Genomic DNA, 20,187 nt, shown 5'->3' on the forward strand with positions numbered 1-20,187 from the left:
TAACTTTTTGAGCAACTTCCAGACTGTTTTCCATAGTGGCTGTACTAATTTGCAATCCACCAACAACATATGAGGGTTCTCTCTTCTCCACATCCTCGCCAACACTTGTTTTTTGATTTATTGATGATAGCCATTCTGACAGGTATGAGGTGACATCTCATTGTGATTTTAATTTGCATTATCCAATGATTAGTGACCTTGAGCATCTTTTCATATGTTTATTGGCCATCCGTATTTCCTCTTTGGAGAAATATCTGTTCAGTTCTGCCCATTTTTTAATTGGATTTTTTTGTTGTTGAGTTGTATGATTTCTTTATATACTTTGGATATTAACCACTTATCAGATATATCATAAGCGAATATCTTCTCCCAATCAGTCAGTTGTCTTTTCATTTTGTTGATGGTTTCCTTTGCTGTGCAACAACTTTTTAGTTTGATGTAGTCTATTTTGTTTATTTTTTCTTTTGTTTCTTTTGCCTGAGGAGATATATTCGAAAAGAAATTCCTGTTAGCAATATCAGAGAGTTTACTGCCTATGTTTTCTTTTAGAAGTTTTATGGTTTCAGGTCTTACGTTTGTATTTAATCTATTTTGAATCTATTCTTGTATATGGTATATGGTCCAATTTCTGTTTTTGGGGTTTTTTTTGCATGTATCTGTCCAATTTTCCCAGTATCATTTATTGAAGAGATTGTCTTTACTCCATTGTATATTCTTGCCTCCTTTTACATATATTAAGTGAACGTATACATGTGGATTTATTTCTGGGCTCTCTATTCTGTTCCATTGATCAATGTATCTGTTTTAATGCCAGTACCATGCTGTTTTGATTACTTAGCATTGTAGTATAGTTTGATATCAGATACTGTGATACATTCAACTTTGTTCTTCTTTCTCAAGATTTGGCCATTTGAGGTCTTTTGTGGTTCTATATAAATTTTAGGATTATTTGTTCTAGCTCTTTGAAAAATGCCATTGGTATTTTGATAGATATTGCTTTGGGTAGGATGGCCATTTTAATGATGTTGATTCTTCCTACATGAGCATGATATATGCTTCCATTTATTTAAATCTTCTTCAATTTCTTTTTTCAATGACATAATTTTCTGAGAACAGGTCTTTTGCCTCCTTGGTTAATTTGATTCTCAGATATTTTGTTGTTTTTGATGTTATTGTAAATGGGATTGTTTTCTTAATTTCTGTTTCTGAAAGTTCACCATTGGTGTATAAAAATGCCACCGACTTCTGAATATTAATTTTGTATTCCGCTACTTTACTGAATTTCTTGATCAGTTCTAACAGTTTTTTGGTGGAATCTTTAGGGTTCTCTATATATAGCATCCTGTCATTGGCAAATAATGAGAGTTTTACTTCTTCCTTTCCAATTCAGATATCTTTTATTTCTCTTTCTTGTATTTTTGCTGTGGCTAAGATTTCCAATACAATGTTGAAGAGGAGTGGTGAAAGTGGGCATCTTGTCTTATTCCTGATCTCAAGGAAAATGCTTTTAGCTTTTCCCCATTGAGTATGATGTTAGCTGTAGGTTTGTCATATGTGGCCTTTATTATGTACATGTATATTCTCTTCATTCCCACTGTGCTGAGAGTTTTTATCATAAATGGATGCTTTTGTCGAATGGATTTTGTCTAATGCTTTTTCTGCATCTATTGATATAATCATATGGTTTTGATCTTTCGATTTGTTAATGTGATGTATCACATTAATTGATTTTTGGATATTGTACCAACCTTGCACCCCAGGAATAAATCCAACTTGATCATGGTGTATGATATTTTTAAAATATTGCCGAATTCTGTTTGTTAATATTTTGTTGAAGATTTTTGCATCAGTGTTCATAAGAGATACTGACCTACAGTTTTCTTTTTTTTTTTTTTTATAGTGTCTTTATCTGGTTTTGAAATCAAGGTAATTGTGGCTTCCTAAAAGGAGTTAGGGAGCCTAGGAGTTTGAGAAAAATAGGTGTTAATTCTTCTTTGAAGGTTTGGTAAAATTTGCCTATGAAGCCATCCGGTCCAGGACTTTTATTTTGGGGGAGGTTTTTTTACATTAACATTAGTGTTAATCAGTCAGTTCTGATTTTCTGTTTCTTCTCGGGTCAGTCATGGGAGATTGTATGTTTCTAGGAATTTATCCATTTCTTCCAGATTGTCCAATTTGTTGGTGTGTAATTGCTCGTAGTATTTCTTTATGATCCTTTGTATTTCTGTGGAGTCCTTATTTATTTCTCCTCTTTCATTTCTGGTTTTATTTATTTGAATCCTCTTTCATTTTTCTTTCATGAGTCTGGTTAAGTGTCTATTTTGTTTATCCTTTTAAAGAACCAGCTTTACATCAGTTTTTGTCATTTCAGTAATTTATTCTTTGTTTGTTTAAGTAAAATTTTAAGAAAAAAATTTTGTAAAGGTTTTTATTGACAAGACTACAACTAAACTACATTCTTATTTATCTTAAAATCCATCTGAAATTAGTGGTACATAATTTGAGTCTTTCGTTCTGGGGAGACATTTTCATCAATGATCTCACTGTTACCATCCAGAAAGAGTAATTAAAGAAAGGAAAGATAATCATGATTTGGGTACCAAAAAAAATGGTTAAGAATTGAGAAGCAGAAATTACACAAGAAAAGCATTTCCATTTAAGAGGTCAAGATGTATGAGTATAAAACTAGAGTTTTAAGAACTTTTTATTGTTGGCACCCTGAGTCACTAGAATGTAGGTAGTAGAAATGCAATTTGGAGAAAAGTTCACTGATTCATTTGTTCAACAAACATGAGCTAGAATTTTTTTGTTGGCGTGAAGTGAGAAGAGTGAAATTAGATGTTATTAGAATAAACTGTAATAATTACAAAGGATAGACAATCTAAAAGATAGGCCTGCAAATGCAATAGAGGAAAAAGACAAAGATGAGCTGGCAAGATTTCTTTTTATGAGGGAATTTAGTCATATATCCCGTAAAGCTTGTTCTCAGTTTCTATTACTGTATTTCCTTTATAGAAATATCTGACACATAGCATTAAGAATTTATCATTGATAAAGTAAATTCATGAACACATATTTGTAGAAAATATTGTTTTAGTGACTAAATTTTGTTTAAATGATGCTAAAATTTATTTATTTGAAAGTTTTTTTCAGACAAGAAATAGGAGCACTTAATACTATTTTCATAAAGTCATTTTTGGGGATTGAGAAACCTATTTCCTTTTCAGTTTTATTTTGAAAAGGCCTTACCTTCAAAGGGAATCATAAGGTATCCAAAGCAAATATATCTTAAACTTGGACAAATTTAAAAGCTTTGTATCTATATCCTAGTGATTTGTGAAGACTGACAATATTGTCAAAAATTTTAGTATTTAGCCAATCAATAAACCTGCTCTATGGGGCTTTTAATTCTAAGGAAGTTCTTGAGTGCGAAAGTGTGGTCACTGGGCAGTCTGCCTCAGTGTGCTTTTCACAACTCTGACTCCAGCAGAAGAAAATGGATCCATGCAAGGCATGAATAAAACCAGTTATGTTGCAATTTTAAAATAATGTCATAGCAATGGTCATTTGAAAACACAATGGCTGTCTCTAAATGGGAAGAAAAAAATATAAACACTTCTCTGTCTTAAGTACAAAGACATTTAACCTAAATGTTTTAGTTGGTTTATAGATTGTTACACGCCTTGAAATTATTTTTTTATGAACTCAAAACAATCATTAACTGAGAGATATCATTGACTTCATGGCTGTATGATTTAGTTGTTATGTTCTTGTTTCCTCCACACATATTGACAAATTATTACAGTTGAACAAATTCTTGATGACATTCAGTTTTATTGCTGCTGTGACATTTACCTTAATTCTAAGATAAATTGTTCTTCAGATACAATAGTTTCTTTTGTTAAATATGACTTACATGTTTTCCATTTTTTCATTCTTTCTTCATATTTGTTTACTATCTTTCTAGTCAGATGAAAATAGGCAGAATCCATTAACTTAGTAATAATCCCTTAATTACTTTTAATGAGATAAAGACTAATATTAATATCATATAACTAAATATCAAACATAGGTAACAGAATACACTGATTCTTCTTTAAAAAGATATTCTTTGACTTCACAAAATTAAATCTTTTTACTTCTCAAAGTACTCCTTATGCCCCTACTTTCATAACACTAACTTTTACATGACTTTAAATCAAAATAATATGTTTTCAGAAGAATAGGACCCCAAGAGATAATATAATTATTCACTTCTTTTACAGGATGAAATACATAAAGTCCTTTTCATCTCAGTTAGAAAGGCTAGTGTCCATTCAGTCTCCGAAGTTTGAAAATTTAGGAGTTCAGCCATAGTATCCACTCAGTGGAGAAGTGTTGATTAATTGTTTATCTGCAATGATTTTTTAATTTATCAGACATTCTTCATTTCCCAAATCACATCTTTAGTTTTCCTACCAAGAGATTTTCCACTTATCTGATCCATTCTCTTCTTTCCCACCAGTTATAGTTATAAAATACAAAATTGATTTATATCATATTTCTGATTAAAAAACTAAAAAAATTACCATTTCTGTAGAAGCATTTCTTTTCTTTTTAGTATGATTCAAGATTCATTAATTTCAAGAAAAAGTAATTATGGTTCCAACAATTACATGTTCTTTCTTCTGCCCTATGAATGACAGAAAGTTGCATAGATTATTATTGTATATTATATCTAATAAATTGTATTGAGTAATTCATGGCCTTATACTATGTGTCTAAACTCAATATGACTCTGACTCCAAAAGCATTTGACTATGTTAGCGTCTACTAAAAATGCATATAGGCAGAGAACTGTCATTCTTATGATTTTTAGAATTTTTTTTAATCAGTGCATTTACAGTTTTTAAGTTTGACATGGATTTCTGTAGCTACTCTGCTACTGTACAAATAAATATACTTTTCAAAGTTTTAAAATTTTTGATATTTTGCAAGTGTGTTTTTATGAAATTCCTTCTTTATTACCATTTTAAATATTAATTTAGTTCTCATTCAATTATTTTATATCACTGAGTTCTTTCCACACTGGAAAATGAAAATGAGTAGATTCACTATAAAGTCTTTCCTCCCACTTAAGTGAGTATTGGTTAAAATAATTTGAGAATTGGACTATTGGGTAAATATCAAATATCTTGTATCAAACAAGACACCTCACAAATTAGCACTTACCTATGCTTCCTGTCTTATTCAAGTGCATGTGTTGTGTTATCCATTGTAGTAAGAGCTGATGAGAACATTCCTGTTCTTCAAAAGTTCACCATTTGGTAGGAAGGATGGGTACTGCATGTTACAGCCACATCAAATCCTGTGGTAGTTCTAAAGTATTGTCTATTATACACTCTGTTCTTCACCTAAGGCCATATCTCACTTCTCTTATCCCTTCATGAGCCACCCTTGTCTGTCAGAGAAATTTCTTCTTTAAGATCAGTAAAGATGTCAGATTATGTCCCCCATGAAGCCTACCTTTGATTCTAATAGACAGTATTAATTATTCTTTCATGGAAGATTCCATAGTGTTTGATCATTGTTTTCTATTGTATTTCTTCAATTATTTCTTGCATACTTATTTATAAATTTCATTTCATGGTTCCATTATCTGTAGTCTAATCCTGCTGTTTATTAGCCTTTTTAATCACTCACAAAGAAACCTTTTCTTTGTGTTACTAATGTTGTATTTCATTTTCTTTGTGTTACTAATGTTGTATTTCATTTTCTTTGTGTTACTAATGTATTTCATATTCCTTGAGGGTTGATTTAGAGAAATTTTCTGCAGTCTAAGTCGAGAGCATGTCTTTTAAGAACAACTTGATATTAGATCTATTCAAGCACTCCAGTGGTGTCACTAGCTAAAAATGATTTTTTTGTTAATGTAGTATTTTTGTCATCTTCCTATGCTGGTGAGGGGCATATTTTTCTAGTATACTCTATGTCTGAGATTGCTATTTTTACTGGTCTTGATCATATGCACTGGCCTCATTTCCAGCTTCTCATCTTGGACTAGCCCATTAACCTTATCTCCTATGAACCTAAAATCCAGCTCCCAGAGGTACAAACCAATAACATTTCTTTTCTCCCTAAACTTTTGTTCAGTGTCTGGTTGTCAGTTTGTTGTTTTTTGACCCCTGAGGAATAATTCTCTCTTGTGCTTGCAAGCCTAAGTGTGTATCTAAAAACTATTTTTGTTGTATTTTAAGCTAACATTTTTAGACTAGAAAAGTGGCATTTCATAGCTTCTTAATATCTTTTATTTCAAGCTTTATGCATAAAATTATATTTTGAAACCTCAATTATATCACATTTCAAAAGCTTTTTGCAAAATAGAATGAATGTGCTTTTATATAATTAAAAATTTTTTTGAACAATTAAATTTTTTCTCTGTATATTTTAAGAATATTTTAAAATCTGAAATCTTTATATAATCATGCACACTGTATCTAAAAATTACTTGCTAGTTTAGATAATGAATTCAGTTCTAGGTCAGTTAGTCTAAAAAGATTTAAACTGGAACAACATTGCATAAAAATAAAACTAGAATATAAAAGAGGAAAAAAAATTTTTTGGCATACTTACTGGAAGGACAAAAAAAAAGTCCTGAGAATAAAAAATATATATATATTATAAATTCTTTCCTGTTCAACCAGCAGGTGTTATGTTTAGTTGAAAGAGCCTAAGATTATTATAAAGATATTTCCTTAGTATTACTGTGTACTTCTTACAAAATGAATGTGAAATATTACATATGATTGTCTCTGAAATCAGAAAAAAGATTTGTGGGTTTTTTTTTATTTTAATATACATTTCTCGAATGAAATCAGAAAGCATTTTTTTTTTTGTAAAGTTTATCCAAAAAGGTTTAGTACAAAGTATGTTCTAGATATAAGCAGACATATTTATACTTAACTACTCAAAATTATTTCTTCTCAGTACTTATTTTTTACTAATCAATATTATTTATGCATCATCTAAAAACATTTTTTCACTTTTAATTCCAAGATGATGTAATTATTCAACTAAAATAAAACTTTCTTTAGTTTTTTTAATTTCATAATCAAAGTCAAAATTTGTAATGATCCTCTTGCATTTGATTATTTATTGACATCAATTTCTATACATTATCACCATTCCTATTGTTTCTAAATTTCTTTATCTGTCATATGAGACATTGCAATAGATTATCTCTAAATTACTTTCTAATCTATTGTCATATAAAAAATCATTACATGTCACTCATATGTATTGTAGATATGTCAATGCAAATAAAGTATTTTTGAAATACATTGAAAAGCCTTTGTAATAGTCTGCATTTAAATATAAAGATGATAAAATTTTATAATATAATTTGATCTACTTATTTAAATGAAGGTTAGATTATAGTTTAATTTTTCAGTACCTGGAAAATAAATTGTGATAAACAGACATATTTTTAACAAGGTCGTGTAGTTTTTTTTTTTTTTTTAACATCAGGGTCAAGCTGCTTTAATAACCTTAAGCATATTTAATTACAAAAACAATCAGTTCTAGAAGTATGGCGACTTGCATTTATTACATACAGCCAATTACTCTCCTGGCAGTCAACAAAAAGCAGGATTAGACTTCAGGTAATGGAAATATGAAATGGAATTTATAAATAAGTATGCTTAAACAATTGAAATAATGCAATAAACAGTAGGCACATGTTTCATAGCACCCTATGGATTTGAAACTGAGAAGTAACTTAATGGCCGTCTTGTGAACCTAAACGGCTAATAGGTATTCACTATATACCTCTAGCGAAGAGAACTCATAGTCTATTTAGGGAAACAATTCCATATTTAGAGAGGATTGGTAGAACATTTCTACGTCAAAATATGTATTCTTTTAAAAGCCATTCACTGCTTATTTATCTTATTTCATAGATCTGTTAATATTTAGCCTGATTTTCTTTCTCAGTGATAGAGTTTCAATTCTTAAAAACTCCATTTGCTCATATTTGAGATTTTTTTTTCTTTTCCATGCTAAATAGTCTCTGGTTATGGCTTTATTCTCTTCTTGTTTCTATATAAATTCATTTTATTTTTAAAAATGTTGCTTAGAACTAAATATAATATTCCTTGTATTTATTCATCAGTCAAAAAACAAAAGCAACATCCCCAATCCTCATCTGCCTGTACCCACCCCCCACACACACGAACAAAATTGAGATTCTTAATTCAATCTAGATACCATCCTCTAATGAAAACACTTTAGGTTTACATCACTCACTTAAGTAGCTCATAATTTCACATATGTATGTATAGGTTTTGCATATGCATTTTTAACAAAAACCCTTAGCTCTTTATCGAAGCTACTACTACTAAATTCACCTCTTAATAATATTTTGTAAAATTTGTTCTCAAATACGATTTGTCAATGATGTTTTGGATGTTGGTTTCTTCATTGAGTATATTGTTTTCTTTTCATATAGATTTTGCTCTTAGTGTTGTGAACGTGAATATGAATTTGTGCTCTCATTTAGTAATAAGTGAAAATATCATACAAGATAAAATAATAAAATGAATGTGATGTTTCTTTTAGAGACCTCCTTCTATGCCACAATCTTTATATAGAATTGATAATCCATTTTCAATTGAACTGAATGAATATTTATAGAACTCTTTTTTAATGCATGCAATATTAATATAGGAGACTTTTTGAAATGTTACTAAAATTCAGATATTTAATTCAATGTAGATTTAATTTTACTGGCAAACTTATCAATAATTAAATTCATTTCATCACACATTATTTTTCCTGGTGAACCCCTCCAGGATAATAGAGACCATGACTCCCAGGCTTAGTGTTCAAAATCCATTCTTTAACTGTTTGTGATAAATTTTTATGAATCCACTCTCCTGCAATGCCTAGATAATAGGTGATGAAGAAATATGAAAAATCAGATTAGAGAAGTTCCTGCGCATAGAAAACAAGAAGGAAAAACCCAGGAAGACATTTAATATTTAATGTAATTTTTAAAAGGACAAAAAAACAGAAAAGATGTTGAACGAGGAGTGATAAATGTACAACTTATTAATTCATTGTCCAGTGAGAATTGCAAAGCTATTTAAGAAGTCTGAGAAAATGTAAGCAGTTTCTATGAAGACAGAAGCCATACCTCCTCATTCATTGTATCCTCAATGCCCAGTACAATGGCATTTAATAGACTCTCACCAAATATTGTTGATTTAATAAATAAATATAGTATTGCTAAAAAAAAAAAAATTGGAAGACTTGAAAAAAATCTGCATTTCAGAATATCAAGAAGTTAGACTTATAATTCTAAATGGTTTGTTCACTTTCTAATTTGGCAATTAAAGAAACATATTTTATATTTGTTATATGCACTTCACATATCCTTGACCAAAGTTCTTGTGTTATTGTTACATTTTGTTTGGTTAATTTCAAATTTATTGACGAAAGACATGGATAATATAAACAAAATTTTTAATTTTCAATGACTTTTTTTTGGACAGAGTTGATTAATCATTTGCTGATATACTCCTTTTGACTTCTAGGAGTCATATTTTTAATTTTTTTTCCTACTCACTCTTTTCCATTTGAGACCTTTATGGGGTTTCTTATCTCTTAATATCTCTTAATCTTGGACTGCCCCACTGCTCAGACCTAGTTTTCTTCTCTATCTACTCATACTCCCTTGATGATTTCATCAGTTTCATGGCTTTAAATTTAAAATCTATCTATAAATTTAAAATCTAACTATCTATAGTTAGCATCATCATATCTCCAGCCCTGTCCTTTCCTGAGTTCTAGACTAGTATGTCCCTTGATGTCTCCATTTAGGTCATTCAGATTGTTCAAAAATATCTTCCCGATCTTCTCTTCCAACATTGGAGCCTCCCATAGATATTCATCTGTTGATGGAAACACTATTCTTTTAGTTTTTAGGCCAAAAAACTTGTAGTCACCCTTGATTCTTTTCTTCCTCTCATACTGCTCATCCAATCAACCAGGATATCTTCTTACATCTATTCTCAAAATTCTTCAGAAAAATGATTACATTTTAATAATATGACTTTTCAAATATGAGTTACTTATGAAACACATAGTAGAAAGTGGTAAAATGGCCAAAAAGAATAAATGTGTTTAACTTATTATGTCATCATTCGAATTTAAGAAATCTTTCTGTTTTTAGGAAAAGCCTATGCTCCAGAATTCTATTATGATACCTACAATCCTGTGTGGCAAAACAGACATCGTGTTTATTCCTACAGTCTACAGTGGACACAAATGAATCCTGATGCAGTGGATCGGATTGTTGCATATCGTTTGGGTATTAGGCAGGTGAGAAATTTAATCAGTGTCTTTTTCTTCCTTTGCAATCCTCGAATGAAGACCTTGTTACTGTGATTTGTTGCTATAAATTTTTAATTATTTTGTGGGAATTCCAGAATGTATTCCAAAGATAATATTAATCTACACAGAACTATTCTCAATTATTTACAAATCTTTGAAATTAATTCATGCATATTCCACTATGACAGCAGACATATTGAAGTGGCATTCTTTGGTAAATTGCTATGAAAGAAACTTAAGATGCGCTTACACTTAACCTATATTGCATAATTCTTTCTCTTGTTTCCTAAGAAGCTAGAGGACTTACATTTTTGACTCTCAGGGGTTCAAAGTATATATAGGATGTTTTAAGAATTAATATGTATGAAAAATAGAAATATTTTAGTAAAATGAGAAGAAACAACCAAGTAGGATGTTTTTCTAAGGTAGCTGAAAATTATAGGTTATTTGAAAATATTATATCTGTTTCAAACAAACTACTGTTAAACTCAGTTATTCTTTGTTGGTATAAATGATATTTTTGAAATTTAGATGCTGGTCTTCCTTTACATTGTTTTCTGTTACATAGTATATTATCTGGAGTGACCATTTCCACATAACAAAACATTTTTGAAAATTTATTTGATTACCACTTAATCTATTAGATCTCCCTCACAATTTTATGTTATCCACATATGTGGAAAGTGCATTTTCCACTTCCTTAACTAAATTATAGAAAAGCATTTAGAGTGTGGACAGTGAAAAGGACAAAATTTGTTTGGAGAAAGACTGATCAACTATCAGCAATCCACTCAGGTATACTATCATAAAACCAGCTCTTTCTATCTTGTTCATAAAGTCATAATTAAAAATTATATAAGATATTTGATTCAAATTAAGATAAATTTGTGTTGAACATTTTTATCCTACATGTCTAATAACCTAAAAATATATTTTCCTAGTGCATACATCCTAGCATTTGATAATCACCTCTCTCTTGTCTAAGTATTCACAGGTCACTGACATAGCAGAGAGCAGTGGATCATTCAGAAAGTTTCTCTTTTATTATCATTTACTTCTGTTCCCAAGTAAATCTGAGTAAACTCAAAATCCACACCAAAATTGTTTTAATTTGATAATAATTTTTCTTGATAGAGAAAATATGAAAGAAAAAGATTAGCAGGTTTTCCTCCCTCAGCTATGGCCTTACTCCTTTCTTTTTCTTTTCTTAACACAGCTAATATTTTTAGATCTTTCATATTTGCAACATCTTAGAGCATTCTTGACTTTAGACATGTCACACTCAGTTTCCAAGTCCTTACCACATGATTTGGTCATTCATATTCATCTTTTATTATCTATATTATGAAAAAACTAAGAACATAATACCAAATAGATTTTTTATAAATTATTTTAAAAATCTTTTCCTTTTTTTTCTGGTTATAGGTTTATTTGCAATGATAAAGTCATAATTTTATCTTTAGTTTCTCACTTTCTTCCTCATTTATATTTACCTAAAATATCTGGGTAAGTGTCATTGCTCCCTGTGTACCGGAAGACTGCCTTTTTTAAATTCTGTGGAATTTACTCAGCTCTGCTCATCATTCTCTTCTTTTATACTAAGATTCCTTAAAAATTTTGTTTTCAGTGTCCCCATTGTGTATGCAAATCACCTTCTCTATAAATCAAAATTAACAGAAAAATAGTTACCACTGGAGTCTTCTGCCTTGAATAGATTTTAGCAGAATTGGACTTCCTCCTAAGAGAGATCCAGCTAATTAAAACCCTTCCTTTTCGTCCATATCTTGTGCTCATTATTAATAAACTACCTTCTGCAATATATTTTGCTAGATTGCTATGCTATTATCCAATGACAGTTTCTCTTCTCTGATCTTCCTTTTCTAACATGAGCCTCTCCTCTAACTTCTTGTCTTTTTGTTTCTCGTGATAAAACTAGTATTTAACTCCCTGACATGCAGTGACACACATTTTCCAGTTACTGTGTTGTTCCTCATGAACAAATTTGTTAGATAATTTCCACCTACTCTGGTACTTTAGAAGAAATCATATATGTGTGCATAGGTATATGTATATGTATAAATTTCCCCCTTACTATATTTTGCTAAAATTAATGAATTCCAGACACAACTGGCTTCCAATTCTAGCCTTATCATTTTTATTTATAATCTTGAGCAAATTTCTAAACATACCTAAGCCCAGTTTCCTATCTGGTAAATTGAAGATAATGATACCAATCAGACAGTTGGAGCATAGGGTGGAATATGTCCCCACTTGTCTCACAGGCTAAGTTACCTTGTGCATGGCACTCCTTGCACAAACATCTGTGGCAATTCTTACACTCATCCACCAGGGTTGTGTAAGGATTAAAGAAAAGAGAACATTTTAAGAACTTAACATGTCTAAAATTTTTATTTTAGTTCTGTTTAGTACACTGTATGTCCTCAGCCTATGTATTATTCTCAGCCACAATTTTTTTTAAAGTAATTTCTAGATCTTTTTTTCACTGTCTTATTTTTATTGCAAACCTCTTGTCCTCCATCAGATCCGTTTTACTGATTCGCATTTTTCTCTTTCACTTTGAGTCTTAGTTTAAAGCCTTTTGGATCGGATCAGTAAGTCTGCTGCTAATACTGTTCTTTCCAAGTTTGTGAGATTCATGGTCTCCACCAGAGGAAAACATATTTCTGATGTTATAAACCATGGTCCAGAAAACAATTACTTTCTCTTACACAGTTTTTGAAGCTAACTCTTTATTTGACATAGCATTCTTTTCTTTGTTCTTAAAGTTTCCTTTTATATTTAGAAATAACTATTATTTTTTCTAGGGTTCTTTTTTATAATGCTTTATTTTAACTAATAGTGTTAACTCAGATGCCATATATTGTCATGGAAGAGAAACTTCGATATATCTTTTTGGGATGTCTTAATAAAGAATAATGACTTTGTGCTGTTTCTGCCAATGTGAACAGGAAGGTCTTCTTTGTAGATACCATGTAACAGAAAGAGCATATATACATATTTCTCTTTTCCCCAAAACCACGTTCTCTACATTTAACCCTTATGTGAAAATCTTTACATGTAAAATCCCTCCATACACAACATTTCTTCTAAAGATCCCCTTATACACCCAAGTTCAGGATGATAAAGCAAAAACATTCTAGACAATGAAATTGATATAGTTCTTTGAGAGTATTCCATGTTTAATAATAAGAAACAAAAGTATTAATGCAAAATAAGGCTATATTTCTATATTATCTTAGGAAATTTAGATTGTTTCTCAGGTATGTACATTTAGATATCAACATTGTTTTAAGACACAATCAGATATTAGCATTTTAAAAAATCACTTTTGAATTCTGATCTGATGATCATTGCAATGACGATTTTGTAATATATGCATACGGCCTTTTTTATCTCCCAGACTATCTCAGAATCTTGAGTCAATGAGCTTTTCAATGTAATCAACATAAATTGGATGATGTTTAAATAAACAATGTTAGGAATATAAGCTAATCAACATGTTTTAAAAATGGATGTTTTTCCTTAATATTTAATATTTTTATCTTTCATTGTGAGACCAAGTTTTTTTCAAGGAATTATATATTTATGATTTTAAAGTCTTATTTTAGCCTATACTTTATTTTGAGCCTATGTATCTAAATAAAGTTTTTCAACCCATATCTTGGTTATCTAGTGCAGAGTACCTCGCCTTTTAATATCAAATGTGTCCTTAATTATGCAATACATTTTTGTATCAGATGATGTCTGAAAAACAAATTTGATCCTTTAAGATTAACGGCAAATTAGGTTCTAAAGAATCCTACTTTGTTTTTTATTCAGAAATTGTAAGAAACCTTATTAGCTAGTCTTAAATTAAGTAAGATTATAAAATCACTGCTAAGTTATTAAATCTATAGCTGGATGGGATTAGTAAACCTAACCTAGCATTCCTCCAGCTTTCTAATAAAATTAGCTGACTCTTGGTTAAACTGTATGGTCTATATTTAAATATATGAGGAAAGTTTTCTCAAAATTTGAGTATGGCTTATATACTTAAAACTTGCTGTGTATATAGAAAAAAAGCATTGGAATTCTGGAATCACTGCTTTAAGAAACTTAAAGAGAGAACAGATATATCACATGAAGTTTAAAAATTAACGTGTGGGAAAAAGTTTTCTCAAAATCATGTCCTTAAGTTACACTTTTTTAAACTCAGCTAAGCAATTGTTTAATCTCCTTAGACAGCTACTAGCCTCCCAATTATTTGCTTCATTTGTTGCTTAACAGAAAAGAGAAAAGGATTATTTGAATGTCTGCTTTCCTTTGTATCTAATGAATTGAGAAACAAACAAAACTCTTTCTAAGTTATCTGGAAATACCAAACAAAATAACATCATTTGACTCCATTTGAAATATACAAACTATAGTTTCTAATAATAAAGGATTTTGCAGTTTTATACAGTTTTCTTTCTTATACTCTGCCATAAAGACACACAATGAATGCAACTTTTTGACTATCATCTTTGGAAAATAGGATATTTTATTGAATATAAAATGCTTTAATTACCCCCGTTCCTGTCTTTTTAGGTCCTGATATATTAAAATGCTTAGAATTATCATATTCATTTGCTAACTCAGTCAATAAAACTTTGAGGAAGTTAATTATATAATAATTACCAGTATTTAAAAAAAAAAAACTATTGTCTTCTTTTTTTTAAAAAAAGAAGCATTTCAATAAGAATACATACAAAATGCCATAGAAACAGTTCTGAGAGTAGTTGGTACCATAAAGTAGTGAAGTTAAGTGATATGATTACCAAGGCGGAGACTGGTTTGTTTGTTAGTTTTTATAGGTTCAGACTCAAATTTTCTTCATAAATAGTAATCACTAATAATAACTAATCAAGAAAATACTAACCCCGAATATACTTTTTGGTGTAATTGATTAGTGGATGAATTTATTATAAATTTCATTTTGGTCTTCATACCTGTGACTATAATTACTGAACTATAATTTAATTCTTCTTTCATTAAAAACATTGTTATTTTATTAAATGATTTTTATCAATTTTGTTTATTAAAGGCCTAATATTCTAATATATCATAGTAATTAAAAATGTATTATCTACATTAATGACCATATACATGATAATGATGGTTATTTACTGCTAAGTACTTAGTTTAATGTGTTGCTAGAAGAAGCAAAAAAAATTGAAGAACATATGGTATACTCATTGGTCATGAGGGATGACTTTATGCTTTAGTAACTTACATGAAGATGTACTAGTTTTCATGTCACAGTTTACAGATGCTGAAGGAAAGTGGTAGGATAAGAGATAAGTGAAATTAGAATAACGTTCATGATTAACTTAAACCAACTGGACAGATTTTCTTGAGAAAAATGTTTGGAGGAACTGTTTGACATAGGGCATTTAATGCCAGTCTAGGGAAATCTGTGGAGAATTAATAACCTGGATTCATTGTCTGGTCTTAAATCATTAGTAAAATGACATGTTCTATAGATTAATCTGTTCATATTATATATAGTATATTGAATGATATTCCAATAGAGGCAGAGACCACAGTTAGGCATGTTTGAAATAAGATTTTAGAGTAGTGAAGGAAAAGAAGGAGAAAAATTGAATTAAGAAAATGTTGAAATGGACAGAGCTTGACTATTGATTTAATTTTGAGAAACAATTTTAAAAAGTACAGTGACCTTATGTTCTCTGACATTTACTTTGATTTCTTTAGTGAATGTTCTGGAAATAATCAAATATATAGATAAAAAAGAGAGCAAGGGATACAGAGAAATGTAGAGAAACTATTTTGTAAATGATCTCTAGCTCTGGAAAAGAAATAAGCCATAAGCCAGTTGGATTAAAATAAACTTATCTCCATCTTCCAATTGAAGGACACTGCACATACCCCCTTCATTCCTATAAATACTAACTTCACAATATATCTATTAGGAGGTATAAATATGATAAATTTGAAAGACCTACATAAGCAATGTACCTCTGATAGAGAAGGCTTCATTAATAAAGATACTTTGTTTTAAAAAATTCCAAATATTTTCTGAGGATTTTTCTGAGTCTGTGGCTCTTGGTACAGGTTTTTTTGTGTATTGTAATATTGCTTGGGAAAAATAGAATCTTTCTTTTTCTTGCCCCTGAATGTGGTAGAAAAATTAACACCCTCAGAGACTTTCAGAGTGAAAGTATTGTTATGAACAGAAATAAAATATTGAATCAAAATTTGCAAGCATGCTCATATTTTTTAATTGGACTTGTTAAATTTGAGTAATACAGGACGTTAAATAAAGGTATTCTAGTTAGGAACATGCTACTAGAGTTTGAGTGAATATTTAAATTATAAGTTAGAATCATTAGACATGAGAACTGGAGCTGAGAAAAATGTGGAGACATAAATTTACTATATGAAGACAGTAATGATATAAGTTCCAATGAAAAAGAAAACTGAGAAATAGAAAAATCTGCCAATGGCATGGAAACTAAGAGAAGAGCGTGTGAATGTGTGTGTATGGGCGTGTGCATGGAGTGTATTTGTACTTTTAAACAAAAATTTAAAAGGTTGTAAAGTCTTAAAATTTTAAAATACCAGATACCGACAAATCGGTGTTGCTTTTTTAAGGTAATTAAGTTAAGGGGAGAATAGAGGGACAAAAGATTGTAGATAGGTTTAACGTTATTTCAAGGTTAACTGTTTATAAATCTAATTAAATTGACCGGAGCCTATCCTGGCTGTCCATGTGAATCAGTATTTTGTTAAGAAGAGACTTATATAATTCTTTGAATGAAAGAACACTTTTTAAATGTCTAGATTTTATCTTTTATATCTGTAAATATAATCACGATATAATGACTTCTAAGACATTGATCCAAATTTAAAAAACTATCCAATAGACCAATATGAGTGTGTGTTTGTGTTTGTGTTCAGTGTCTTAAATGACTAGACCTGTAAAGTTGAATGGAAAACAGTCATTCATTCAACTACTTTCAAGAAAAAAAATGATCAAAACTAGAAATACAGTATGGAGTTTGAGTTAATAGTTATTTTCTATTTTTCATGCTTCAATACTAGCAAGTTGTTTGAATACAGATTTACATGTGCATTTATAGTCTATATGTATACTTTATGTATTATATTTATTAATAAACTAAATGTACTGTCTTCTTTGTGTTATAGCAGTGATATCAAATTTGAACATGCATTAGAATCATTTGTAGGGCTTCTTAAAACTGTTGGATCTAACTCCCAAGAATTTGTATTTCTAACAACTTCCTTTGTGATGCTGATACAGCTAGTTTGGGGCCACACTTTGAGAATCAATGTTTTATGTTTTCATATTATAATGAAAAGACTAAAATCAGATTCCATTTTCATCTTTTGGCTTTTCCTTATATTAACATTCCTCTATGATCTCAATATGAAAACAGTACTATAAAATAATGTTTCAAATACAGTACTTGGCATATGGTACTCAATACCATTATTGGAATAAATAAATTTGAAAGGTACATGTTATAATGACTAAGGCATAGAAAAAGCCAAAACAGAGTAATCAAATAATCACTATTCTGATACAAAATTAACAGGAAAGGCATAGAGTAAGAGCTATTGTTTTATTTCAAATAAAATATAATGACATGAATCAGCACTGTTGCACTGGTGATTGGAAAAAAAATTTATGTGGCAAAATCAGGATTTGATGATTAAATATATGTTGAGGTAAAGAAGGGACCAAGAAGGTAGAGATGAAGAAAATTTTTACTATTTATATACTTGTTTTTAGAAAATATTATGTCAAAACATGTTAACATTTGTTTTCTTAATTTTATATATTAAGAAAACATTCTTTTATTTGTTCGTTTGTTTATTTATTTATTTATCATTTTTTACAAGACATTTTGTTTTTTATTCAAATCTACTCATATCTAGCTTTATGTTCCACGACTGGCTTATTTTTTTTTTCAAGAAGACTAAGTAACAATCTTTGGTCCAGCAACCTTTTTTATCTGTACCCATTTTTTATTTTAAATTTTAAAAAGTTAAACATTTATACAATCCATGAAGTGATCCACCCAATTACTTGGGGGACCCATCTGGCTCTACACACAACCATTACAATAATATTGACTATATACCTTATGCTATACTCTAAATTCCCATGACTATTCTTGAATATAATTTTTTTATATATTAAAAGGTAATTAACTGTTATTGAGGTGAATGTTAGACATATATTTATGAAATATTTTTGAGGAAATGTAGAATAATAAAATTTAAAAACAAAATCTAAAGGAAGCTTCATGTTATAATATCAAATAACTTTAATGTGCTAATGTATTCATGCAACTCTTTTTTAGTGTTCTAAAAATCTTAAACTGAAATTTATTCTAAAGGTCTTAGCAAAATGATACAATAAAAAATTCATAGAAAGTTTTCTTATGTTTAATAATTCTTAGAGATGCTAATTTTTAACATGCATGTGTTTATGCTTATAGTATAAGGTACTGCAATAATAGTTCCTAAATTTAACAAAAAAATAATAGTTTAACTTATAACATATTTTTTATGTTTTTCTTTTATATTATTTTCTCTTCCTTTTTTTTACATTTTCTTTTTTTGAAAATTTTCAATCAGAGTTAATATTCAATATTATTTTATATTAGTTTCAGGTGTACAGCATAGTGGTTAGACATTTGTATAATTTATGAAGTGATCTCTCCTATTAGTCTAGTACCCACCTGGCACCATACATAGTTATTACAATATTATTGGCTATATTCTCTATACTGTACTTCACATTCGTGACTATTTTTTTCCTCCATGATTATGTTGTAATCAATTTGTACTTCTTAATCCCTTCACCTTTTTCACCCATCTTCCCAAGCTCCCCCACAATCAGGCAATCATGTTTGTTCTCTGTATCTATGAGTCTTTTTGTTTTGTCTGTTCATTTATATTGTACCTTCAATTCCACATGTAACTGAAATCATATGATATTTGTCTTTCTCTGTCTGACTTGTTTCACTTAGCATAATAACCCTCGAGGTCCATCCATGTTACACAAATGGTAAGATTTTATTTTTTTATGGCCAAGTAATATTCCATTGCATATATGTACCACCTCTTCTTTATCCAGTCTCTATTAATGGCACTTAAGTTGTTCCATATCTTGACTATTATAAACAGGGCTGCAGGAAACAAAGGGTTGCATTTATCTTTTTGAATTAGTGTTTTGTTTTTCTTTAGATAAATACCCAGAAGTGAAATTGCTAGATCATAAAGTGGTTCTATTTTTAATTTTTTGAGGAACCTCTAAACTGTTTTCCATAATGGCTCTACTGATTTACAAGCCCATCAATAGTGCAAAGGGTTTCCTTTTTCTCCACATCCTTGCTAACACTTTTATTATTATTATTATTATTGATGATAATCTTTCTGACAGGTGCAAGGCGATATCTCATTGTGGTTTTAATTTGCATTTCTCTGATGATTAGTGATGTTGAGCATCTTTTCATATGTCTATTGGCCATCTATATGTCCTCTTTGGAGAAGTGCCCATTTAGGTTCTTTGCCTATGTTTTAATTTCATTGTTTGTTTTTTGGGGGTGTTGCATTGTATGAGTTCTTTATAAATTTTGGCTACTAACCCCTCATTAGATCTATCTTGGTTGTTTTTTCATTTTGTCAATGGTTTCCTTTGCTGTGCAAAACTTTTTAGTTCCATGTAGTCTCATTTGTTTATTTTTTGTTCATTTCGCTTGCCCATGGAGATATATCAGAAAA

The 20,187-nt window shown here is 29.8% G+C and overlaps 1 protein-coding gene across 1 annotated transcript in view; it reads left to right on the forward strand.

Annotated features, from left to right (window-relative positions):
- The window catches only part of MDGA2 (MAM domain containing glycosylphosphatidylinositol anchor 2), an 813,395-nt gene that overhangs the window by 722,272 nt on the left and 70,936 nt on the right, over nt 1–20,187 (forward strand). Inside the window, exon 10 of the mRNA XM_006922688.3 lies at nt 10,211–10,359. Within this exon, the coding sequence (XP_006922750.1) occupies nt 10,211–10,359 (149 nt within the window). The remainder of the gene's footprint in view (nt 1–10,210; nt 10,360–20,187) is intronic.

The sequence above is a fragment of the Pteropus alecto genome, unplaced genomic scaffold (genome assembly GCF_000325575.1).
Source record: "Pteropus alecto unplaced genomic scaffold, ASM32557v1 scaffold38, whole genome shotgun sequence".
Lineage (NCBI taxonomy): Eukaryota > Metazoa > Chordata > Mammalia > Chiroptera > Pteropodidae > Pteropus > Pteropus alecto.